This window comes from Pelodiscus sinensis, chromosome 11 (assembly GCF_049634645.1).
Source record: "Pelodiscus sinensis isolate JC-2024 chromosome 11, ASM4963464v1, whole genome shotgun sequence".
NCBI lineage: Eukaryota > Metazoa > Chordata > Testudines > Trionychidae > Pelodiscus > Pelodiscus sinensis.
The window spans coordinates 37,642,038-37,668,255 of NC_134721.1; the positions used below are offsets into that span (position 1 = coordinate 37,642,038).

A 26,218-nucleotide genomic window follows, 5' to 3' on the forward strand; every position below is an offset into this window, starting at 1 on the left:
CTATCACTGATCAACACCTTTCAGTAGTGCTCCACATTATGAGATCAGAAATGACAGCTGACTTCACGTCCCTTGTCAATGCCCATCATAGACTTTCTTCTTCACACTGAGTTATATTTTTTCTTTCTTGTAGCTCAGGTGGGCACTAAACCAGATGCGGCTTCTGCCAGTTCTTATTAACCTGTGCCTCTGCAGATATGGCCATTTAAAGCTCCTGTTGGCTGTGGATCACCATTCCCAGCTCATGTGAGCTGTAGGAAGTGGTGGCCCAATCCACACAGCTCCCAGTGGCTAGGGATGGTGATCTGCGGTGAATGGGAGGCTCAAGCAACCAAACCAGTAGAATTGAAGGTAAATAAAGCATAGGTGGCCTGCTGGAGCTAACCCTCGTGAACCATATTCACTCCACAGGTCAGATACCGCTGACCACTGATGTAACTAAAAGTTTAATGTTAGCGTCCTTATAACAAATTTTACAAGTGTTCCCAAAACGTCAGCGTCATTATTACAACTTTTACAAGTGTTGCCTTCTATGACAATCTTTGGATAATGTTGTATTCAGTTAATTATTATTAAAATTTCATTACTTTGTTGTATAAAAAACATAGTGGTGTCTTTTTACAGCACATGGCTCCACCCCTACTTCCTGAGGCCCCCCCCTCTGCCAGGTCAGCCCATGGCTATTTCTGAAATTTGTGAAGTTACCCCCCTTCAAAAATTATTGCCCACTCCTTCCCTACACTGTTGAGGAGGATGAAAGGCTCAAAGAAGGAGAACTTTCAGCTGGAGCAGAGAGATGATGTGGTATTCTCTCACACTGAGAGGAAACTCCAGGCATTAAGAAAAGACAAGTGTTAGTAACAGGGGATTGGAACATTAGAAACATAGACAGCTCGGTTTGCAATGACTGGGAGAACCATATGGTGACTTGCCTGCCTGGTATGAAGGTTGCAGATCTCTAGAGACATCCAGATAGACTTGTGTGTAGTGAGGGGAGGAGCCAGTAGTCATGGTACAGTAGACTTCTGATAATCCGGCACCTTTGGGACTTAGATGGTGCCGGATTATCAGATATGCTGGAGTATCAGGAGGTACTGCATACTCCAACCGAATCCCCTTCCCCCCCACCTAACCTTATGCTCGGGTCCCAGAGCCGCCGGGAAAGATGCGCGTCTCCCTCCAGGCACTGGGGCACATGCGCTGAGCAGACGGCTTTCAATGAGCTGGCCGTGATGCCGTGCATAACTGAATCCCCCTCCCCTTCCGCTTCCCCCACCCTGCTGTAACCCACGTGAGAACAGCTGACCTGAGTGGTTCCGGGTTCCATTCCGGTTCCATCAGGAGCACTTGCCATTTTGATGTCGGACTATCAGGAGTGCCGGACAATTGGGTGCCAGACTATTGGAGTTTTACTGTACATATAGGTGCCAAAGGCATAGGGAAGGATAGGAGAGAGGTTCTGGAGTACTGCAGAAAGGGATCTAGAGGTCAGAGTGGATCACAAAGGAAATATGAGTCAACAGTGTGACATTGTTGCAAAAAAAGCAAACATGATTCTGGGATGCATTAACAGGTGTGTTGTGAGGAAGACACAAGAAGTCATTCTTCTGCTCTACTCTGCACTCATTAGGCATCAGTTGGAGTATTGTGTCCAGTTCCAGATACCACATTTTAAGAAAGACATGGAGAAATTGGAGAGGATCAGGAGAAGAGCAACAAGAATGATTAAAAGTCTAGAGAACATGACCTGTGAAGGAAGACTGAAAGAATTGGACTTGTTTAGTTTGGAAAGGAGAAGACTGAGATGGGACATGATAGCAGTTTTCAGGTATCTAAAAGGGTGTCACAAGGAGGAAGAAGAAAACTTGTTCATCTTGGCCTCTTCCCCTGCATGCCGTGGCTGATGAAGCCGTACACGGGGCACCTCAATCCCTCCCGCCAGGCCTTCAATGCCAGGCTGACCAGGGCTGCATCGTGGTGGAGAGGGCCTTCAAGCGACTGAAAGCCCGCTTTCGATGCCTCCTCACCCGTCTGGACCTGGCCGAGCACAACATCCCTCCCGTGGTGGCAGCATGTTGTGTGCTCCACAATTTGTGTGAGTGAAAGGGGGAGGCTTTCCTGCCAGCCTGAATGGCTGAGGCTGACTGCATGGCTGGACACTGCGGTCAGCCCTGCACCGCCGCTGTCCAGGAAGCCCAGCGGGGGGCCGTCCGGATCCGGGAAGCCCTGCGGGAGAGCTTCCTGGTGGAGGAGGAGGACTGACCTCTCCCTTGCATGCCCCACTGGGGCCTTCTTCCACCCTACCCCCCTTCCCCTTTCCCCTCCCTACCTACTGTAAAATAAAGACACCTGTTTTTCAAACAAAAACGTCTGTTTATTTCACATAACTGGGGTGGGGGGAGGGAGGAATGAGGGTGGGAGAGGGGAGGGGGAAACCTGGGACGAGGGAGCTGGAAGGGGAGGGAAGGGAGGAAGGGAAAAGAAAGCTCAGGGGTGGGAGTCCGGCTGCCTCTCCCATCTCGCCACACTGTGGGTCCGGGGGCGTCGGTGGGGAATGGTTGTGGAGGGTGGGGCAGGAGGGACGGGGGGTGTGGAGGAAGCAGGAGCGGGAGCAGGAGGGGGAGCTGGGGGGGCAGCAGGGGGAGTAGCAGGGGGAGCAGGGAGAGCAGCAGGGGGAGCAGGGAGAGCAGGAGCAGGAGGAATTGGGAAGCGGTCCAGCAGGCTCTGGAGGTGGCCTCGCAGGGCACGGCCCTGCTCCTCCAGGGCCTCCAAACTCCTCCAGCGCAGCCTCAGGTCCTCCTGGACCCAGTGGTCCTGGAGACGGAGCTGTTGCTCCAGGAACTAGAGGTGCCGCCTCTGGTAGTCCTCCTGGTTCCTGGCTCTCCTGCAGGTGGGGTGGTGCGCCCTGCAGGCCCAGGTGCTGCGGCTGTGGTGCAACAAGACCAGCGGTCAATTACCCCAGGGGCCCAGGTGTATGAAACCCAGCTCCCCTCTGCAAGGCCAGGGCCCCTGCAGGATCCCCAGCTGCTGCTCCGTGGTGGGCAAGGCCCAGGCACACGGTCCCAGGGCTCCCTCTCGCCCCAGCCCCCCGTACACATAAGGGGAGCACAATGGTACTCACAGGTAGACGCCTCCCCGGCCTCGGACGACACAGGCGAGCGGCTCTGTGGGGTGCCTCGGGGGTCCCAGGTCCTGGGAAGGCTGCCGGCAGGCTCCTGGCTCTCAGAGCCCTCCTCCTTCTCCTCCTCCTCCATCTCCTGGAGCGGTCCCTCTGCTCCGGGGTCTATCACGTCCCGGGGGGCAGGGATGGCATGAGCCCCCAGGAGGCGGTCCAGGGCATGGAAGTGGGGGCAGGCCTCCGGGTCAGCCCCTGGCAGGCAGGCCTGGGAGTAGGACTGCCGCAGGTCTTTGATCTTGCAGCGCACCTGCTCCCGGCTGCGCTGGTGGCCCCTGGCGGCCAGGCTGGCAGCCATGCAGCTGTAGACTGCCGCATTCCTGTGGCTAGTGCGGAGATCGTGGACATTGGAGGCTTCCCCCCAAACCTCGATGAGGTCCACGATCTCCGTACTTGACCAAGCGGGTGCCCGCCTCTTGCGTCACCGGGCAGGTTCCTGGGAGCCGCCAGGCTGGTCCTGGGGAGCAGTGGAGGGCTGGGTGTCCTCGGGAGGCTGGCTCATGTTGTGGCAGGTGCAGGGTCTGCTGGCTGGGTGCTGGCAGCCTTGCAACTGGCACAAACTGTGTAGCCAGCCCGTGGCCCTTTAAGGGCTCCGGGGCCGGGAGGGGGGCAGAAGAGTTTCCCTGGTTGTGCCCAGAGTGGCCACCAGGGCAAGCTGGGAAGGGCTAGCCTCCCACTAGTTCGAATTAAGGGTCTACACAGCCCTTAATTCGAACTAGCTAGTTCGAACTAGGCTTAATCCTCGTAAAATGAGGTTTACCTAGTTCGAACTAAGCGCTCCGTTAGTTCGATTCAAGTTCGAACTAGCGGAGCGCTAGTGTAGCGCCTATGAAAGTTAGTTCGAACTAACGTCTGTTAGTTCGAACTAACTTTGTAGTGTAGACATACCCTCCGTGATTGCCTGTTGGATTTATTCCCTCTTCTAAAGCACTTGGGCTGCCTTGGCTCCGCTCCCAGCCCCTGGCAGCTGCCAGACTAACCAGTCTCCACTCCCAGCCTCTGGTAGCTGCCAGGCTGACTGGGCTGTTTTGATGCAAGATGTCAGAATATGTTATTAGAGCTGAGCGGGTCTAATCTTTATTTGTCTTTCTTTTACATAGGCATTAGATACAGGGCTCCTATCAGCTAAATTATCTGCTAGAAAAATTAGAGTTCAAGTGCTTAGGTATTCTCTCGGTAATCATTGTGAAAGGTATCCTCTCCCCCAATCAATACCTGAAATGACAACCCTACTATCAACTACTTGACATACTGCAGGATGGAGAGTGCTGCTAAGCATTCTCTTGTCCCTATCTGAAGAGATCCACTGACTCTTACATTGTCTCCACTTGTCTTCTTGACTTGACTTTAAGGAGTATGGATGCCACTCACGTAGTACTTACTTGATTCTTCCCCATTGCTACTGTACAGTCATTTGCCCTTGCACAAAGTGGGTATAAAATTATACTTTGTCATGATGGTAACACCACACACTCAATGGTCCCCTAGCAATATTATACTATGGGCACTGACCACCCTTAGGAACCCTAATTCCAGCCTGATAGGGAGAGGAGATGGAGTAGGGATAGGGCAAGAGACCAAACCCCTCTATCATGAATGGCACTGTGATCCCACACCACCTGGTCACAGCACCCAAAGCAGAAAACTGGACAGAGACCCACAGGATAGGAGCTGTACGTGGGTACCCACAGGATAGGAGCTGTACGTGGGTTAGCCACAGAGAAGCTGGAAAATTATGCTATCTGTGATTTTCTCCTGACATGACAAACCCGCACCTTACTCACAAGGCATTTCTCCTCAAATCTATTTGCTAAGGCCACTGTGCATAAATACAAGCCACTGCTACAGGTTCAGAGTAGATGCAGCTGGAATTTTCCTTTTCTCACTGCCAGGGTCAGGTGGCTAAAGTGCAGCCTACCAGGGAGAAGATGAGAATTTATTGGCCACTTAAGACCCTAATATGAAACCACAGTATAGAAGCCTCAGTCTCCCCACATTTACACGTCATTAGTTGTGTAGATGAGGACTAAGTTATTTTGGAATAGTGTTAGTTATTTCGAAATAATGTTGCAGTATAGACGTACACGTAATGATGTAACAATTCTATGCTGCAGTTCCAAACCATACCCAAGCCATTTCACACTTCAGCCCTTTTCTTGTCACAAATATTCTTTTTGCCATTCTCCTAGTGACCTATCAAATGACTTTGATATCCATTTAACCTCTGTGAATGTTTTAATCAGTCAATAACCTAGGCTATGTCTAGCCATTTTTTATTAGAAAAAGGTACGCAAATTGTGCTCTGCAATTTGCGTACCTTTTTTGATAGTTTTGTCGGAGGATGCTTTTCTGAAATTTGACCCGTCTACACTAGGCCAAATTTTGAAAAAACCACCTCTTTTGGAAAAGCCCTTCTTCCTTGTGGCAAGAGGAAAATGGAGCTTCTGAAAGAGCCCATCTGCTCTTCTGCAAAAAATATCAGAAGAGCAGACACGTTTCCTGGAAGCTCCGGAATTTTTCTTAAGTTGCTAACCTAGGACCGGGGCCATCTGGAATAAGCATGGACAAGCCAACGAGCATCTCTGCTCCTTACTTGCCCATCTATGGATCACTTACCCATCTCTGCTCCTCACTGGTCATCTAAGGATGAATCTATTAAAGACTTTGCAGTGCAAATTACAGTTTGGGGACCCATCAAGTCTCATAGATAGAACATATCATTTTACTATAACTGCACTACAATTTTAAAATTGGGGTGACAGAATTAGAATGGAACTGGAATGGCAGGGGAGGCTAGCAGCTCCACAATGGAAATACTACGGAAGCTCTGCCCCCACGTCAACTTGCACATCCCTAGAGGTTGTGGGGAGGGACTCAAATGGGCACTGCAGGACCATGGAGAAGTAGCCCTTGTGGTTTATGTAGACAGATGCCCAATGGTCGGGGGCCCAGATGGGGAAAAGCCCCCCCAGCAGCTGGGGAAGCCCATGGCAGCAAAGCTGACAATGTGGGGTCCACGTCGCCAAGATGGATGACCCTGCACAGCAGGACAGTGTTGATGGCCCTCTCCACCTGTAGAAGGAAAAACAAAGAATCACAGGGATGCCAGAGCCCTCAGCAGGTCCCTGAGCCCACTCCCCTTTCCACCCCAACCACAGCAGAAGTCACCTCCTATGTAGCCCACCCCATGGCAGGGCTCTGTGAGGGCGGGACTGAAAAACTGCCTAGGGAAGGGGACTTCCCCCACCCCCACACAACCCCACCCCCAAACCCCATTTCCCTAGGGCTCTTCATTCCAGCACTTCACATACACTCCCTCGGGACAATAATCTGAAAGTGCCATACCTGCATGACGAGGGCCCCAATGGTCGACTTCCCCACACTGAACTGGTTCCCGATGGATCAGTAGCTGTGCAGTGTGATGAGCTTCCAATGGTGACCCGCTTTTCCAGGGGGGTGGGGGATAACGTGTGTGTATCCCATTGTGTGAGGGCTGGGTTGAACGAGGCACACAGCTCCAGAAAGGTCTCCTTCTACATGCAGAAATTCTGGAGCTACTGCTCGTCATCCCACTGCTCCATAATGAGCCAGTCCCACCAATCAGAGCTGGTGTTCAGTCGCCAGAAGCGGCGGTGCACAGTGGGGTGCAGCTGGAAGAGCTGTGCTTCCAGGCAGATGGTGAGGGTCTTCTCGATCAGGACCAGGAGGGCAGCCTGCAGAAAATGCTGCTGAAACTGCAGCACAATAGATAGGGGCCGTCACGTGCCCAGAGGCAGCTCTGGCTCCATGTCTGGCAAGCTGTGGTGTCCACAAGGAGAAGCACAGAAGTCAGAGCAAAGGCTTTGCTTTCCCTCAGAGAGGCAGGCTGTCCCTTTAAGCACAAGTCCCAGATAGCCTCAGTCAGGAGCACCCGGAAGTAACTGCGTCATGATGCCCTGCCTGAAGTGGTTCCGGGTGGCCTTAAATGCGAGTTAGGGTATGTCTACACTACCACCCTAGTACGAACTAGGGTGGTAATGTAGGCAACCGGAGTTGCAAATGAAGCCCGGGATTTGAATTTCCCGGGCTTCATTTGCATAAAGCCGGACGCCGCCATTTTTAAATGTCCGCTAGTGCGGACTCCGTGCCCGCGGCTACACATGGCACGGACTAGATAGTTCAGACTAGGCTTCCTATTCCGAACTACCGTTACTCCTCGTGGACACTCCTCGCGGACATTTAAAAATGGCGGCACCCGGCTTTATGCAAATGAAGCCCGGGAAATTCAAATCCCGGGCTTCATTTGCAACTCCAGTTGCCTACATTACCACCCTAGTTTGAACTAGGGTGGTAGTAGTGTAGACATACCCTTACTGTCCAATCAGTGTGGAAGCTCTATTTTGAAATAGCTAAGCATGATTTTGGTGTGCTTTTTATTTATATATGTGCTATTTCAAAATAAGTGTGCTGTGTAGACATACTCTGAGAGGGGAAATGATAGCTGTTTTCAGGTATCTAAAAGGGAGCTACAAGGAGAAAGGAGAAAAAATGTTCTCTTGAACTCTGATGATAGGACAAGAGAGTCTCTTTTTTGCTTGTTTTAAACCTGTTACCTACTAATTTCATTTGGTGACCCATAGTTCTTATGTTATGTGAACAAGTAAATAACTTTTCCTTATTCACTGTTTCCTAACCAGTCATGATTTTATAGACCTCATCATATCCCCCCTTAGTCTCCTTTTTTCTAAGCTGTCTTATTCTCTATGCCTTTTTTACAACACAGATACTGGCATGGAGGAAATCAGTGGTTTGAGATCGTAATAAGCTGACTACAGCATACTTGTGCCCTGCTCACTATTGGATAGAATAAGAATTGTTTGTTTAATGGCATGTCATAGGCTCTTTACTGTTAACATTCTCTTTTAGCTCAGGTACCAATAATCCGTGTTTCTGATTTACACTGGCTGAAAGCTAAGTCAGATCCACCTGAGAGTGATGTGGTATGCTGGGGGTGTAATCATGTACACTTGACTACATTCATACTTCTTCCTGAACCCACTGAACTTGAACTAAGACAGTGTAAGGTGCCATGGCCTCTATCCTTTCGATATTGTCCTCCCATCTCTAACCTTTGGAATGGATCTGCTTCCAGCCAGGGAGGAAATTGATTTTAATCTTCAAACCATTACCACTTTCAAGTCATTCATTGACTACTATGCGAAGAACTTATGTCCTTGAGGACTGACTGTACACTTGTCCAGGTGCCATAAAGTAATGAGTACTGTGGTTCATAAGTATTAACATTTTGTGATTTTTCTCCAAGATTCATAATTAGCCTATGTAAACAAAGAGTCCAGAGGACAAAGGAGCCTCCAGTCTGGCTTCAGTCTCCTAGCCCTCCTATCATTAAATTCCACTCTCTCAGGGTATGTCTACACTACCCCGCTAGTTCGAACTAGCGGGGTAATGTAGGCATACCGCACTTGCAAATGAAGCCCGGGATTTGAATTTCCCGGGCTTCATTTGCATAAGCGGGGAGCCGCCATTTTTAAATCCCCGCTGCTTCGAACCCCGTGCAGCGCGGCTACACGGGGCTCGAACTAGGTAGTTCGGACTAGGGTGCCTATTCCGAACTACCAGTACACCTCATTTCACGAGGAGTAACGGTAGTTCGGAATAGGAACCTAGTCCGAACTACCTAGTTCGAGCCCCGTGTAGCCGCGCTGCATGGGGTTCGAAGCAGCGGGGATTTAAAAATGGCGGCTCCCCGCTTATGCAAATGAAGCCCGGGAAATTCAAATCCCGGGCTTCATTTGCAAGTGCGGTATGCCTACATTACCCTCCTAGTTCGAACTAGGAGGGTAGTGTAGACATACCCTCAGAAACATGTTGGGGAACAACTAGCATGCATCAGGTCCTGCTGGCCTCAAAGTAAGCCTCTATCCATTTTTCCCATCCTTACTAAGCACTGTACAGTACTGGATGACAAAACTCCAGTGAGTGCTACTGCAGCCATTGAGGCTGTGACTGAAATGGTTTTTAATAAGAGATGTCACAGGAGAAAACAAAGCAGAAAAAGCGGTGGTTTGTTTGGCCAAGGCATTATTCTACACTAGTGAGAAAACAATTTTGTTACCCACAATCTTCCAGCATTATAGGTACATTGCTTTTGAAGGTACTTTACTGGACCCTCAGTTGATAGAAATCAGTCATTCCATGCCTTCAATAGAATGACCCCAATTTATACCAGCTAAAAGTCTAGCTCTAGAGAGAAAAATAGATAACAGTCTTTGTTGCCTATGAGCGCTGAGCGATCTCGCAGGTTTACAAGGTGCGTTATCCCAGTCGCCTCTGGATAATTTAATGGACATTCAAGTAGTAAAGAAGCTGGTGTGTCTTTCATTTCCTAAGCATCCACATTTCTCTAACGTTCCTTTCTCTCCCACTCTCTTATATTGGCAACTGTACAGGGCAGCTTTTTTCTCATCAAAAGGCAAGGCAGGACTGAGTGAGTACAGAATGTAGTTTCTAGACCTGCCTCCAGTACTTTCATGCAAGGCTTGTAATTTAGGATTCAAATCCTTCGGTGTTTTGCTGTTGTTGATAATTATATTACTTTTGCACCATTTCATCATTAGTTGTCTCTATAAGTTCTCATTCTGCATATCTTTTCAGCAATAGCATTTTATATTTAATATCCTTCATTATAGTAAAAGCTGTTGAATCATATACAGACTAGTCCCAGATCAGTTCTGGGACCTGACCCAGTTCATATATTTCAAGTTGCAGATTAATCACCCAACACAAAAGCAGTGGTCCCCTATTTATAAATGCATATTAGTGAAATAGGGATTTTTTTATTTTCATTCCTCTACATAACTATACCAAAGAGGGAAAGAAGAGAAGGAGTCTCCTTAGAAGGAAGATTTATTAGAAGGAGTCAATGAGGGTATGTCTACACTACAACGTTAATTCGAACTAACTTATTTCGAATTAGTTAATTCGAACTAAGCTAATTCAAACTAACGGAACCAGACTAAAAAATTAGTTCGAATTAGCGTTTTTCTAATTCGAACTAGCATGTCCACATTAAGTGGACCCTGAACCAGGCTTAAGGATGGCCAGAAGCAGTGCCGGCAGGGCATCAGAGGAGGACTTAGAGCGTGGAGATGCTGTCTCAGGCTAGCCGAGGGCTGTGCTTAAAGGGTCCCGACCCCCACCCCGGACAGACAGTTCTCAGGGGTGCCCCGCTTGCAAAGCAGTCCTGGCTTGGATTGCCCGGAGTACCCACACTGGGCACATCACAGCACTCGGCCATCAGCCCGGCTGCACTTGCCGCAGGCTGCCATCTGGGGAGAGGGGGCAATTGGGGGGCTGCAGGAGAGCTTCCACCCCAAAAGCCCGCAGAGCAAGCCCAGTCCTCCCCATCAGGGGCGCATACCCCATTCCTCCCTCACCTCCTTCCACTTACCCTTCCCTAGCCCCTCTTCTTGATGTACAAAATAAAGGACAATTGTGTTCAAAAGTTGAATCTGTCTTTATTGAACAAAACTGGGGGAGACTGAGAAAAGGAGGTGGGAGAGGGGAAGAGAGAGGCTGGGAGAGGGGAGGGCAACTAAAATGATCAGGGGTTGGGAACTGGTCCCATATGAAGAGAGGCTAAAGAGACTGGGACTTTTCAGCTTAGAAAAGAGGAGACGGAGGGGGGATAGGATAGAGGTCTCTAAAAGCAGGAGTTGGGTGGAGAGGGTGCATTAGTTCCCATAAAGAAGGACTAGAGGACACAAAAGGAAAGGAATGGGTAGCAGGCTTCAAACTAGTACAGGCAGTCCCCGGGTTACGTACAAGATAGGGACTGTAGGTTTGTTCTTAAGTTGAATTTGTATGTAAGTCGGAACTGGTACATATTGTAGGGGAAACTCTAGCCAAACATTTTTTTTAGTTTTGGATAGCATAGGGAAAGGTTAACTCCCCTCTAATGTTTGTTTTGCTGTCTGTTCCCCTGTTCAGAAGATTTCACATCTATTTCTGTCCCTGTGACAAACTCAGGACTAAAGGAGTAACTCATCAAATACCAAACAGCTCTGCACCATGCTTTGAGCTAATAGCTTTATTTCCACACACCACCCAGGGTTCTAGGAGGAGGGTCCTTTTTTTGCTAACACAATGAGGCCAGCACTTTGTTTGTTTTGGTGGAGTCTTTGTTTGCCCAGGTGTAAGGGGACTGTTACCCCTTACTAAAACTCTGTGGGAGTTTTTTGGTTTACCAGCTTCAGAAGGGGAAGGGTTCATGAGACTGACAGACCCCAGAGACAATGGAAAGCAGTCAACACTCCAGCTCAGCCTGACTGACAGGTTGTAAGTGGGGATTGTTCTGTCTCTGTCTCTGAACAAACAAGCTGTGTGCAGAAGAGGTCCTGCAAAGACAGAGAGCTGAAAAGAGCAGTGCAAGATGTATGAAGAGGTCCTGCAAAGACAGAGAGCTGAAAGAGGAGTACAAGAAGAAGTCCTGCAGCGACAGAACCAGACACAGACAGGCCAAGCAGTGCAGACCCTGTGTTGAGCAGCAGACTGGCAGTGCTCAGAAAGCCAAAAGGGACAGAGAAACAACACAAGGAGCTGGAACTGGCCAAGCAGCACAGCCTGCAGCTGGATGTGGTGAGCTACTGGGACCTGCAAAGTGTGGGAAAAGGCTCTGGACTGGGAGAGGGGTCTGGCCACTTAGAGACTGAGGCTGTGTGGTCACTGCCAGTGCAAGCGTGTCCAGCCTGCAGCCCCTTGCAGCACATCCAGGGCTTCTAAGGAACAGACTGTGAACTGTTCTTACACTCTGCAGACTGCTGTGTTGATGTCCCTGTGCTACAGAGCAGGGCTGTGTGTTCTCATTTAACCATTCTCATTGTTTCTTATTCTATTCTCTTTAATCAGTTGATGTTTAATAAATTGTATTTGCTTTGAACCTTATGAAGTGATCACTGGGCCAAGAAGGCCTGCAGTGTAAAGAGAGCACCTCGGAGTGGGGACACCCTAACTCCTGCCCCTAGTGACTACAAGGTCAGGGATTAAGCCCCAGGAAACCTGGGCCCAGCCTTGTTGGGGTTTCAAGGGCCCTGCTACTCAGGAGAGTGGAGGGGGAGCCCTCAGGATCAGGGAGCCGTGGGGTAAAGGAAGTGGGAGCGGGGACTCAGATCCTTTCGCTGGTTCATTTCACCGGGGTGTATAGAAGCCAGGAAAGTTCCCCACAAGAGCGGGACCATTCCCCCGCTTACACAGGGAGCCCAGCATGTATAGGGGGAGGAGGGGCAGAGAGGCTGCTTTTGTCTGCTGTTCGGCAGCCTGTTGCTCAGGGGAGGGGGCAGCCTGTTGCTGGCAGGGGGGGAGGGGGGAGGCGTGCAGGATGCGAGGCCGCGGGGGGGGGGGGGGGCAGCGGGCGTGGGGAGGCACTTTTCCTCTGCCCGGCAGCTCTGCGGGATCCCTGTCCCTGTGGCCAGCTGCTGCAGGCAGAGGCCAGTTGGAGCTGGCCGAAGAGGAGGAGGAGGTGGATTCTAGGACCCAGGTGAGCGAGCCCCGGGGACGCTGCTGCGCTCCGGGAGCCCAGCCCGGCATGTATAGAGGGGAGGAGGGGCAAAGAGGCTGCTTTTGTCTGTTCGGCAGCCTGTTGCTCAGGGGAGGGGGCAGCCTGTTGCTGGCAGGGGGGTGGGGGGGGGGCAGCGGGCGTGGGGAGGCACTTTTCCTCTGCCCGGCAGCTCTGCGGGACCCCAGTTGGAGCCGGCCCGAGGAGGAGGAGGATCCTAGGACCCAGGTGAGCGAGCCCCGGGAATGCTGCTGTGCATGTGCGGGAGTTGCCTCACCCCGTTCGTATCTAGGGATCCGACGTAAGTCGGATCCACGTAAGTCGGGGACTGCCTGTAACAGAAAGTTGTTCTTCACGAAGCAAAGAGTCAACCTGTGGAACTCCTTGCTGCAGGAGGCTGTGAAGGCTAGAACTAGAACAGAGTTTAAAGGGAAGCGAGATCAAGTCATGGAGGTTGGGTCCATGGAGTGGTATTAGCCAGGGGGTAGGAGTGGTGTCCCTGCCCAAGGTTTGTGGAAGGCTGGAGAGGGATGGCACGAGACAAATGGCTTGGTCACTGTCTTCGGTCCATCCCCTCCAGGGTCCCTAGGGTTGGCCGCTGTCGGCAGACAGGCTACTGGGCTAGATGGACCTTTGGTCTGACCCAGGACGGCCATTGTAAGCTCAGGGCTCAGGGTCGGGGGTCTCAGTGGACCACCTTGATTTTCATGCACACCTGCTCCTGGGTGGCCAGACTGGCAGCTCTCCTGCCCTAGACGGCCACTTTCCTGTGCCTAGTGCGGAGGTCGTGGACGAGGTCCACGATGTCCGCACTAGCCCAGGCAGGTGCCCGCCTCTTGCGGTCCCGGGCAAGCTCCCGGGAGCCGCCAGCCTTGTCCCGGGAAGAGGGGGAGGGCTGGGGGGCATCGGGTGGGTGGTTCGATCCGTGCCAGGTGCAGGGTCTGCTGGCTGGGTGCTGGCAGGCTTGCACCTGGCACGGGCACCATAGCCAGCCCGTGCCCCTTTAAGGGGTCCGGGGCCGGGAGGGGGGCAGTAGAGTTTCCCTGGTGTTGGCCAGAGTGGCCACCAGGGAAACCTGGGGAGGGCTAGCCTCCCACTAGTTCGAAGTAAGGGTCTACACAGCCCTTAATTCAAACTAGTAAATTCAAACTAGGCTTAATCCTCGTGGAATGAGGATTACCTAGTTCGAACTAAACGCTCCGTTAGTTCGAATTAAATTCGAACTAACAAAGCGCTAGTGTAACGCCTATGAAAGTTAGTTCGAACTAACGTCCGTTAGTTCGAACTAACTTTGTAGTGTAGACATACCCTGAGACAGCATTTTAGATGCCACTCTATGGAGGTAAGATATTGTTACATTCTCTCTCTTTAATATTATTCAAACTGTGCTGAATTGTGACCATTTCCTCAAGACCAATATTATGGCCTAGTACACTGAAAAAACCCACTTTAGTGCTGTCCCACGAATTAACTGTCTAATTAACATAAACAATTCATGATTGGGGAAAGAGTGTAAGGAGTTCAGTTTAGAAAGATGACGTGTCTTGGTCTGTGTATGACAAGTGACTGGCCCACTGGAGTGTTGGAACAATTTGTATCACGAAGGTTCTGAGAGTCATTGAATAAAACTGTAAACCCTGTATATGACATAAATCACTTCAAGTCACATGGTGCATCCACAGCCCCAGCACACCTAGTTCCAGCACCCCTAAGTGGGAACATATCTCCCTTGGACACTGATTCAGAAAAGCACTTAAACATGATCTTAAGACCCATCGAACTCAAGAGCAAAACTCCCGGGCTATGACTACACTGCAGGCTTTTTGCACAAGAACAATTGTTCTTGCGCAAAAACTTGCAGAGTGTCTACACTGTACGCACATTCTTATGCAAGTAAATTTACAGTAAAGCATCAGAAGAGAGGGCTTCTTGCACAAGAGTTATTCCTTTTCCCATGAGGAATAAGCTCTCTTGTGAGAGAGCTCTTGTACATAGTTAAGCACATAAGAGCTCTTGCACAAGAAGGCAGTGTGGACGGGCAACAGGGGTTTCTTGTGTAAGAAACCCCCGTAGCTAAAATGGCCATCAGAGCTTTCTTGCGCAAGAAAGCGTTCACACTGCCATGGATGCTCTTGCGCAAAAGCACATGGCAGTGTGGACATGCTCTTGTGCAAACCAGTTCTTGCGCAAGAAGCCTGCAGTGTAGACATAGCCCCATTGATTTCAATAGAGAATACTAGTGATATATTAGGCTCTTTTATTGTGCTTTACTTAGTATCCAGTAAAATTTCAAGAAGAACAGCATCCCAAGAGTAAGTCACACTTTTTTTTAAACAGGAGATTTTTTAGAATAACATATTTCAGTATGACTTTTACAAGTGCTTTAAAATAGCATTACTCCAATAAGATTTCATGTTCTAATACCTTTATGGGTGACTGAGGCTGTGCAGTGCCCACGGGCATGCATGAGAGTCACACAAATCAGACCTCCATGCACAGAACTTGGAAAGCAAACCCTCCCACAGACTACTGTTAATCAAATAAGGCCTGGATACTACAAACATGCATGCGTGTGCTTAACTTTTTACATGAGAGTATTTCCATTGACACAAGTTACTCATATGAATGAAGCTAAGCAAATAGGTGTTTGCAACATTGAGGCCTACATTAATAGCAAATGTAAGAAGAATGTGTTACCTGTAGCAGTTGTTATTATAGTTGTTGTAACTCCCCAGAGCTGTCAAGCATCCCAGGCAGATAGCATAAGAGAAAAATATCTGTGTGCCAGCATCCACCCAGACCTGTAGGCAGAAACCACAGGTATTATTTGAAAGAAGGCATCATTGTTGTTTGTGCTTTCAGTGTATTTATTTTTTAAAGGCATCTACACAAGGTAATTGTAATTCTCGTACAAACTTTGTTTATATTAGAAAAAAGCATGAGCTTGACTCTTCTTTTACACCCATGCAAATCAGGAATAACACCACTGAAATCAAATGTACTTCACAAGTGTCCCACAGTGTAAGTAAGAGAATACTCTGGCTTTGTGGGGTAGATTCTCAGCAAGTATAAATCATCATTGCTTCATTAAAGTCAACAGAGGTGACAACTAACATCAGCTGAGGCTCTGTCCCCCTGCCCTCCTCCTTGTGGGAGAGCTAGGGATGTTTTTTAAAGTTAGAGATTAATTAATCACATACCCAAAATGTCATTCACAGATTCATGCAAACTGAGGCTACATCTAGACTACATGCTTTTTTTGAAAGAAACTTTTTTGAAAAATTCTTTTGAAAAAGCTTCTTTCAAAAAACATGTCTAGATTGCATTATGCGGATCGAAAAAGTGATCCGCTTTTTCAAAAAAGAGCGTCCAGACTGCCCGGAGAAAAAAGGCACCCGAAACTACTTCTGGCAGGGCATGGTGGCAGCATTTACTTCCTGGTGCTGCTGCATGCCCTTTGCAGAGACGCATGCTTAAAGGGATACCCCTGGACAGCCATTGCTCTGCTGCTGCTTCTGGCTTGCCTACCTCCTAGAGGGACAGCAAAGCAGCTGCAGTGTTTGCTCTGGTTGCCCTGCTTTCTTGGACACCAGAGCTGTTTCTTTTCTGGTTGGTTTTTCTGTTTTTCATTGTTTTTTTTGGCCATGGAGCCGGAGCTGCCCCTGGGCAGGCGATGGCCCCAAGCTGCAGCGTCTGCTGCATCTTCATGACACCGTCATGAAGCTCCTGCCCCATATGGACCTGGACCAGAGCTATGAAATCTTCGTCCGGGATGCAGGAGCAATGTCCTTGCCCCCAAACTTTTTTGTGGACAAGCGGATTTGGAGGCATGAAATGAGTTCGGACTGGTGGGACTAGCTCATCATGGAGCTCTGGGATGACGAGCAGTGGCTCTGCAATTTCCGGATGCGGAAGGCCATGTTCGAGGACCTGTGTGCCTGGCTCGCCCCTGCTCTGCAACAACAGGACACCCACCTGCAGCATACCATCCCCCTGCAGAATCGAATCACTATTGCCTTTTGGAAGCTGTCCACCCCCGACAGCTACTACTCAGTGGGACAACCAGTCTGGCGTGGGGAAGTCTACTGTCAGGGCTGTTTTGATGGAGGTAAGTCACTTTCGGGGGACAGGCCCTGCTGAGTGTGGGGGGGGTGGCTGAAAAAGGGGGACTGCCAAGCAAGGGCAAGAGGGAGTGGGGGATGGAGTGGCAGTGGGAGGCAGCTCCTCTTTTGAAAAAGCTTCTTTCAAAAAACATGTCTAGATTGCATTATGCGGATCGAAAAAGTGATCCGCTTTTTCAAAAAAGAGCATCCAGACTGCCTGGAGAAAAAAGGCACCCGAAACTACTTCTGGCAGGGCAGAAGTAACCTCCCCTGCTGGGGGTGGGGGGGGGGAGTGTTCTGAAAAGGGGAGGGGTGGGAGATGGAGGGGATGCATTCTCCTCCCAAGGTCCTAGGTACCCTGTCTAACTCCTTGGTTTTTGTCTGTTGTCTCTTTCTGCAGGTGGTGAGGGCCATCAATGAGGAGCTGCTGAAGAGGCTCATGCATCTGGGAGACCTGGACACCATCGTTGTTGGCTTTGCTGGGCTTGGCTTCCCTAACTGCAGAGGAGCCCTCGATGGGACACACATCCCAATCCGCGCTCCATCCCATTGAGCAGCCCAATCTATTAATCACAAGGGCTACCTTTCTATGGCGTTGCAGGCCCTGGTCGACCACTGGGGACAGTTTATGGACATTTGTGTCAGGTGGTTGGGGCGGGCACATGATGCCCGCATCTTCCGCAACTCCTACCTGTACCGCAGTTTGCAGGCAGGAACATTTTTCCTACAGTGGGATGTCGCGCTTGGAGACTTGCAGATGCTGGTGTGCATCGTGGCCAATGTGGCCTTCTTCCTGATGCCATGGCTCATGGAGCCCTACACCGTCCACCTGGATGCAAGCAAGGAGCTTCTCAACATGCATCTTAGCCAGGCTCGCATGCAGGTGGAATGCGTGTTTGGCTGCTTGAAAGGGAGGTTCCGTTGCCTCCTGACACGGCTGGAAATGGGCGAACGCAACATCCCCAAGGTGATGGCCACATGTTGCGTGCTCCATAACCTTGTGGAGAGAAAAAGGGAGGCCTTCCTGCTGGGGTGGGGGACAGCTGCTGATGGAGAGGGGAGACAATTCAAGTGGCCCCAGACAGCTGCCATCCGCCAGGCTCACCAGTCTGGTCTTCGCATCCGAGAGGCCCTGAGGGAGAGATTCTCTGAAAGAGCCCACTAACTCTCCCCAGGGCCTTTCCTATGGAGAGGTGTGGCCTGGCCCACCCCTACCTTTCCCTCCACAACCCTCACCCTCTTCCCATAAAGAATACATAAAAAGCCAATATCTGTTTCCAAAGAAAACCGGGTGTTTATTAGAAACAATATCAGTAAAGAAAATGTGCTAACTGTTTAAAAAAACTTTCTCTTTTTACTGTTCAAATGTTTATAAACAAGCTACATGTTTCACCCAAAAAGAAAGATTTTGTTACATAACTGAAATGTTCTTTCTCTGCGGTGGTAGGGGGCTGAAAACCTGGATGGGGGAGGGGAGCTCAAGTAGGCTGCTGCTTCCCTGATTGCAGGGTCCTGCTACCTTGCAACCTGGCACCGCCATGGCCCTGGGGTTGGGTGTAGCAAGAGCCAGTCCTGGACTGGATGGGGCGGGGGGGCAGCTGTTGGGTCTGTGAGGGCTCGGGAGCAGGAGGGGCTGGGGGAGTAGAGGGGGCTGGGGGAGCAGGAGGGGTTTGGGAAGAAGGGTCCTGGTGTGCAGAGAGAAGTGAGAAGAGGAGCGGAGCCAGTGACAGGGGCAGGACCTCCCACACAGTGGCACAGATTGAACTGCGGTACTGGACCAGCTCATCCAGCAGCCTGTTGTACCACTCGGCCTCTGCCTCCATCGTCTCCTGAAGGTCCTGTTGAGGTCCTGCAGGGCCATTACGTGCTCTTTCAGAAGGCCCATGTATACATGCCAGTGCCTGCGGGTGCCACGTGTCCGGGATTGTGGTGGGGTGGGTATGGTGCTACCCTCTTGCATAGGGGGTCTGGCTGTGGAGGAAAAGAGGAAGAAACAATCATGTCTGTATGCACCCGCTGTCCCCGAGGGCATGCCGTCAGTGTAAGGGGCTCTCCTTGGGACAGGAGAGTCAGAGGTTTTACATGTGACACTGTGTGTGAGTTGGGGAGCAGCCTGAGCATCACAGGGCCCCCACTGTGGCAATGGGACCAGATGGCCCCCACACTGCCAACCCGGCCATGTGTGGTGACCCCTCAAAGCACTCACCTGATGTTTCCTCCCCCATGTCTGAAGACGCCTGGGAGGCCTCTGGGGTCTGGAGGACCGGCTCCTGTGATAGGGTCACTGCTGTCTCTTCCTCCTCCTCCCGGTGCAGCTCTCCTGTCCCTCCTTCCTGCTCATCCTCCCTCAGGGGTTGGTCCACAATATGGTGCGGTAACCAGGAACCCACAAGACTGCCCAGAATCTGCTCCAGGTCTGCATAATATTGGCAGCTCTGTGGGGCTGCCCCAGAGTGGGAGCTGTTGTCTTGGGCCTGTGCATACCCCTGCCATACTTTTTACCTTGGCCCTCACTTGGTCCAGGGTGCAGGGGTGATGCCCTTTCTTGGCCAGTCCCTGGACCATGCACTCATATGTGTCTGTGTTCCTGCGGTGCGACTGCAGGGCCTGTGAGGATTCCTCCTGAGATCAGAGCTCCAGGAGATGTTTTATTTCAGGCCCTGACTAGGCTGGTGCCCACCTTTTGGAGCCCCTGGGTGGGTCCTCTTCACTGCCCCGAGAAGGCTGGGACATGGCTAGTACAGCTGGCATGGGTGCTCTGGCTGGCTTCCTGACAGCAATGCCTGTCTGGGTGCCAGTGCCTTTAAGAGACTGTGGACAGAAACAATAGAGGCGCTCAGTATGTAAGGACGGGCTGTCCACCAGGGCTTCTTCCTGGAGGCCCTTTTTTTTGACAGAACAGGCTCCCCCACGTCCAAATACACCTACTTTCAACAGATCTCTGTCGAAAAAGGCGTTATTCCTCGTAAAATGAGGTTTACTGCCATCGACAAAACCGCTACGTTCTTTCGATTTACTGTTGACAGAATGCGGCGACAGTCTAGACACAGGTAAAGCCTGCAGTCTAGACACACTTGAATAAAGAGTTGGAGGTGGGGAGAGGACAGGCAAATTATTATTATGTATAGTTTGTACTGAAGCTGCAACTGGACACTCTAGTCATGAGTCAGGACCTCACTTTGCTATGTGCTAATCACAAAACAGATAGCCCCAGAGAGCTCTAAGGCTACGTCTACAGTTGCAGGCTTCTTGTGCAAAAGCACATCCACATTAAAAAAGCGCATTTCAAAAGCTTTTGACACACTCATTGGATGCTCTCTTGCATATAAAACCACCCAGAACCAGTTCTAGCTGGGCTTTAGGTCACCAGTTGTTCTCAAGTGCTGTTGCTAGAGACCTGCAGAAACATGCGCTTAAAGGGACCTCCTAGACATCCGTTTCTCTATTTCTGCTGCCTGCTTCAGGACCTCCATTGAGGGACAGCAATGTATCAGCAGTGCCTGCAGTGGTTGCCCTGTTCTTTTTGGGTATGCCGCAGCTTTTTCCTGCTGTGTGCTATGGAGCCGGAGCTGCCCCTGAGCAGGCGACAGCCCCACATGGCCAAGCTGCAGTTCCTGCAGCATCTTCTTCCAGCTGCCTACATATTCATGCTAGATGTGGACTCAGAACTCCCCCTCCTCGTCCTCTGCGTGGCTGTGGCTGCTCCACTCTGGCTGCTGCACCCCACCATTCACAGAAGGTTCTGGAGGCTGGAGACAGTTTAGACTGGTGGGACCAGCTGGTCATGGAGTGGTTACAGGGTGTTACATGGTACCCTCTTTTCCCCACACACATAACGGCCAGGCAGGCAAGGGAAGTGTGTGACCACAGTGGGTGACCACAGTGGGATGCCCTCATGGGCAGCAGAGGAGCTGGGAGCAGCCTGGCCCTCCCTGGGGTCTGCACACACAGCTGTGGCTCACTGTGCTGTCTGTGGGAGTGGCTGCTGCCTCACATGTGCAGGCATGCCTGTGTGCTGTGTGCAGCACTCTGGAGTGTGAGTAGGGTCACGCCCGCGCCCTGCAGTTAGCTTGCTTGCAGCTGGGCATGCCCTCCTTCCCTCTGGGGGCAGGACATGTGTGCCCACGCATGAGGCTGGCAGCAGGATCCCGGCTATGTTCAGGGGCTGCCTGCTGTGCCCGTGTGCCGCACCCTCCCGCTGCACGTGATTGAACGTGCACAGACTGCAGCACCACCTGCTGCCCGAGCTACACTGTGCCCCCCGCTCCCTGTGCGCCTGCCTCCCCTGCCCTGTGTGTGTGTATTTGTGTGTGTGCCAACTCACCTGAATATCCCTCCCAAGCAGCCAAGGAGGCCTGGGAGACATCCTGGCTGGCAGGGACTGGCTCAAGGGACAGGGTGATGGTCCCTGGCTCCTGCTCCTCCTCCTCCGGCTGGGTCTGGATCTGGCCCACTGGCTCCTCCTTGGGGGCGACCTCTGGGCGGATGACAACTGGCGTTTCCAGCCCTGAGTCCACCACGTTGGGGGAGGGGAAAGGTTTCCCAAGCCCCCAAGATGTAGTGGAGCTCAGCATAGTAGGGGCAGGTGTGGTGTCCTACCCCTGAGCGCGCACTGCGCTCTGTGAACCTCACGTACCCCTGATGGAGCTCCTTCACCTTTGTCCAGACTTGCTCCATGGTCCGGGCAGGGTGACCCCACTTTGCCAGGGATACGACCATATGGGTGAAGATCTCTGCATTGTGGCGCTTGGCCCAGGGATCCTGGAGCGACTCCTCCTCTCCCCACAATTCGAGGAGGGTTGCTATCCCAAGTTTGGGAATGCCTTTTTGTCCCCCTGGAGGGGTCCTGGGAGCCCTGGGGCTGCTCCCTGGAAGGGCCAGGGGGGTCTTGGGGAGCCTGCTGGTCGGCCACTGTGGCTGACGTAGAGCCGCTTGGTGAAGGCACCTGCTCTCTGCAAACTTTCTGCCACAAGCCTTGTCCAAGGTGCCTGCAGCTTTAAGGGGGGCCAGCAGACAGGAACTATAGAGTTCTGATTAACTTGGATAGAGTGGCCAAGAGGCCACCTGTTTTTTTTTTTTCCTGGAGGCCAATTCTTGTGCAAAACCCCCTTCTGCCTGTCCACACACACCTTTTTTGTGCCAGAGCTCTTGTGCAAAAAGGAGTTATTCCTCAGAGAAAGAGGAATACCTATACCGCAAAAACTCCTCTGTTCTGTTTATTGACTGTAAATTTACTTGTGCAAAAATGCGCTTGAGGTGTGGATGCTCCCGCAGGTTTTAGTGCAAAAATGGCCGTTTTTGCACAAAAACCCCTCAGTGTAGACACAGTCTAAGTCTAAGTAGCTTTAAATAGCTTGCCTGGCCACTTAGAAATTAACACAGTCTCAAAAACAGAATAAACTTAAAAAACAACAAATGGTCTGGTAGCACTTTAGAGACTAACAAAACATGTAAATGGTATCATGAGCTTTTTTGTGGGACCAAACTCCGGTCATCTGAAGAAGTGGCCTGTGCCCATGAAAGCTCATGATCCCATCTACATGTTTTGTTAGTCTAAAAAGTGCTACCAAACCATTTGTTGTTTTTTAAGTTTATCCTGTACAGACTAATTCAGCTACCCACTGAAGCCTCAAAAACAGAAGTCTGTATTATCCAGCAGATAGGATAATGGGCTGAGTTTTTGTAGATCTGTGTAAAAATCCTGAATACGTTACTGGCTTGCTATGATGCTTTTACAAATCATGGGACTTGGGCTATTCTATGCTTCAGTTTCACCATTTGGAAAAATGAGATGAGCTTAAAATGTATGGAAGAATGAAAAGTGCTACATAAAATAAATATTATTAAGACATGTCAAAAATTCTTTCTATAACAAATGTGGAATGTTCAAAATACTTTAGAGGCATGATATCAAGTTGCCATCAGCACTGATTAGAGATGACTCATTTGCCTTTCATGAATAATATTACCTCCCAAACTCAAGCAATAATTGCCATTGAATCTCAAGCCAACCTTAACTCTAACCCCAAGAGTTTTTCACGAATAATCTCAAAATATAACATAATGCAATTTTTTTTGAAAAAATATGTATTCATACATACAAACTTTGGTTGTTTAAGAACTTCTTTGATTGTACATATACCCAGTATGCCTGATAAAAATATTTTTATTATGTGGGCGATATAAGATTTATCATGTTCCAAACTATCCATTTTTTGCTTCTGAATGCTTGGGTTCATAAATGATGTAAATAGGAGAGAATATTTAGTCTTATAGGATTCTTGACATGATTTTTACTTTTTGCCTGTGAAACTTCCTATTGTCCTATTGTATCTTTTTCTTTACATCACTAAGTCCCTAACTCCCCAATGACAGCTATTCATTTCATGGGACAGAATGCTCAGGCCCAATGCATGCAATAAACAGACCAATCAGAAATGTGGATTGGATGGGAGGGCTCTTTTCATGTTTCTCCTTAAGGATGTAGTAAGACACTTTAATTTAAGTGAAGATCTCTTCACCTTAGGGACAGCAAATGTTGCAAGTATTAATTAGATGCAGGAATCATTCCTCTTCAAGGCAGCAAGTTTGCCAAAGGAATAATTAGGACTTGGAAATCAGCAAACAGAACTAACATCACTGGATGGCATTCCAGCCTTAAAGAAGAAGTTACATATAGAGGGGTTAAAACTGCAACACTGCCACTAGCCCCATATCTGGGAGAGAGGTGTTTCATCACTACCACTATGAGCTGGATTTGCTCTGGTGACCTACAAATGAAAGCCTACTTATCCTGGGTCAATTCCTTAACACAGAACACTTCTAAAGGGAAGTTTAAAGGGCAGGTTGTCATAAATTCTTCAGACTTCCAGCGGCCTCCAGGCAGCAAAATGGCAGCCCAAGATCACGGCACTGAGGGAAGTCCTAGTCACTTGTCAGTTGTGGTGGAGCCCTGTTATTCTGGTTCTACATCAGTAAGGCATCTATCTGTGGCAGATATTAGTCTAGAATTTGTCAGCAGAGTTAGGCAAAGGAGCCACATCAGCTGATCTGTGCTCCTGTTTCCAGTCCCATGAAGTCTCCTGCACACTTGAGACAAAGTGTTTTATATGATGTTTGCCATGTTTTTTAATCACAAGAATTAAGTGTTTTGCAAAAAGCAACCTGACTAAAAAAGGGAGAGTAAATGCTGACTATTATGTTTTGAGGGCTGTAAGTTTGAGGCAAGAAATTATTCAAATTATCCTCAAAGATTTCATTTATGGACCAAGCCAGTCACAATAACAGAGCTAGCACTAAGTATAAGCAGACTGTTGCTTAGGGCTCCTAGCAGCTCAAGGGCCCCCAGCAATTGCTTAGTCTGTTGTGTGAGGAAGGAGGCCAAAAATATTCATGCTTAGCGCTAGGGTTGCCAGGTGTCTGGTATTCACCTGGACAGTCCGGTATTTTCAGCTCCTGTCCGGTAAAAAATTCAGAGAATACTGGACACCTAAAATGTCTGGTATTTTCTGAATTTTTGCCCGGCCAGGAGAGGAGGTGAAAATGCCGGGCACCTGGCTACCCTACAAACACCCAGTGCCTGGCCTCCCCGAGCCCCCACCCTCAGCTCCCAACACCCCCAGCCCTCTGACTCCAGCCCCATGCTTACCTTGTTCCCCAAGGCTGCCAGCCAAAAGACCTAAGGGAAACAGTGCTTTCCCCTGGGTTTTAGTGCTCAAGTGCTCCTATCCCTGCACTCACTTTTAAAGGGGACATGCTGGCTGTGTCTACACTGGCATGAATTTCTGGAAATGCTTAAAACGGAATACTATTCCGTTTTCAGTTTTTCCGGAAAAGGAGCATCTACATTGGCAGGCTGCACTTTTCCGGAAAAGAGCCCCGATCGCCATTTTCGCGATCGGGGCTTTTTTCCGGAAAAGACTACTGGGCTGTCTACACTGGCCCTTTTCCGGAACAGTGTTCCGGAATAAGGACTTATGCCAAAGCGGGAGCAGAATAGTTTTTCCGGAATAGCGGCTGATTTTGTACAGTAGAGCGTCGTTGCTTTTCCGGACATTCAAGGGCCAGTGTAGACAGCTCACAGCTTATTCCAGAAAAGCGGCTGATTTTCCGGAATAAGTGGCCCAGTGTAGACACAGCCGCTGAGGTTTTTTTTTTTTTTTTTTTTTGGCTTCAGTCCTTTTTTTTTTGCTCAACAACTTTGGTCTCCCTTCCTTTCTTTCCCCCGTCAACAGAATTTTTTCCTGTGTTTTTTTTGGGGGGGGGGGGGGAATCAGTATTTTTGTTTCTGGCAACCCAACTTAGGGCCCCCAATGGGCTAGCACTGCCTCAATCAAAGGTACAAAAATATATAAACATACAAGGGACATGTTTATTTGATATGTGATTGAGGGAGGTTTTGGTTTCTGGAGTTGTTAGAAGTTGAAACAATTTTTGTTTAGGAACATTAAGGTCACATTTGGTTTGCATCAGTGGTTTAAATACTTTCATTGCTGTCATGCTATATAAGATACAGCTGATTACATCTCAACATTCCTCCACTTGGTATGGAAAAAAACTGCACAGAAAAAGTCTTTTGACAGACAGGCTATTTAATGAGATTGGAAGATCCCGGAAAATTGAAAGTAACATAGGTGAACTGAAAAAGGACAATTTTCTTAAGTCTAAACAAAACCTAGGAAGCTGGATCAGCAGACATCAGATCTAACCATTACCTTTTTCCCCTGTGTTAGGATACGTCTACACTGCAATAGCTACCCTACGTCTTTTGAAAGCGTTTGTTATTGTGAAATATAGCAAACACATTATTTCGGCATCCCTGTAAACCTCATGGCACAAGTGATAAGGGGTGTCTTGAAATAGCATTTTACTTCAAAATTTGGCACTGTGTAGATGTGCCAAATTTCGAAATAGCTGCTTTTGGAAAAGAATCGAAATAAGATATGCAATTTGCATAGTGCAAATTGTGTATCTTATTTCGAGCTAAGTGTGCAGTGTAGACGCACCTTTAGTTGTTCACAATATTGCTCAGTAAGGGCAAAATGCAGCAAAAGGCTCATCTCAACAGGCCTCACTGCTCCTGAGGCTAGTCAGCTCTGATATGAAAGGACAAATGGGAACAGAATATGAAACTAGGTCCACAGAGATGCTTGGGAAGTGAGTTCAGGAGAACATCCCTCTTAAGGTCAATTGAGGGCTCTAGGCCTGATTAGGATATGCAGCACTGAGAGACATCATGCATCCGTCAGGGTCTGGCCTTTAATGGTAATGGCCTTCTCTTGTAGCAGCTTCAGCCCTGTTTTCTAAAATAACACAATATAGACAGTGACAGTTAACACTGAGTCAACATCGAACTATTGAGGAACACTTTCAAAGGAGTATCCTGCA

At 49.6% G+C, this 26,218-nt stretch overlaps 1 protein-coding gene across 2 annotated transcripts in view; it reads right to left on the reverse strand.

Annotated features, from left to right (window-relative positions):
* Positions 1-26,218, reverse strand: part of LOC102448256 (sodium- and chloride-dependent GABA transporter 3) — a 278,291-nt gene that overhangs the window by 67,320 nt on the left and 184,753 nt on the right. For both annotated transcript variants that reach the window (XM_075939327.1, XM_075939326.1), the window contains exon 8: positions 15,426-15,529. In XM_075939327.1, coding sequence (XP_075795442.1) covers positions 15,426-15,529 — 104 coding nt within the window. The remainder of the gene's footprint in view (positions 1-15,425; positions 15,530-26,218) is intronic.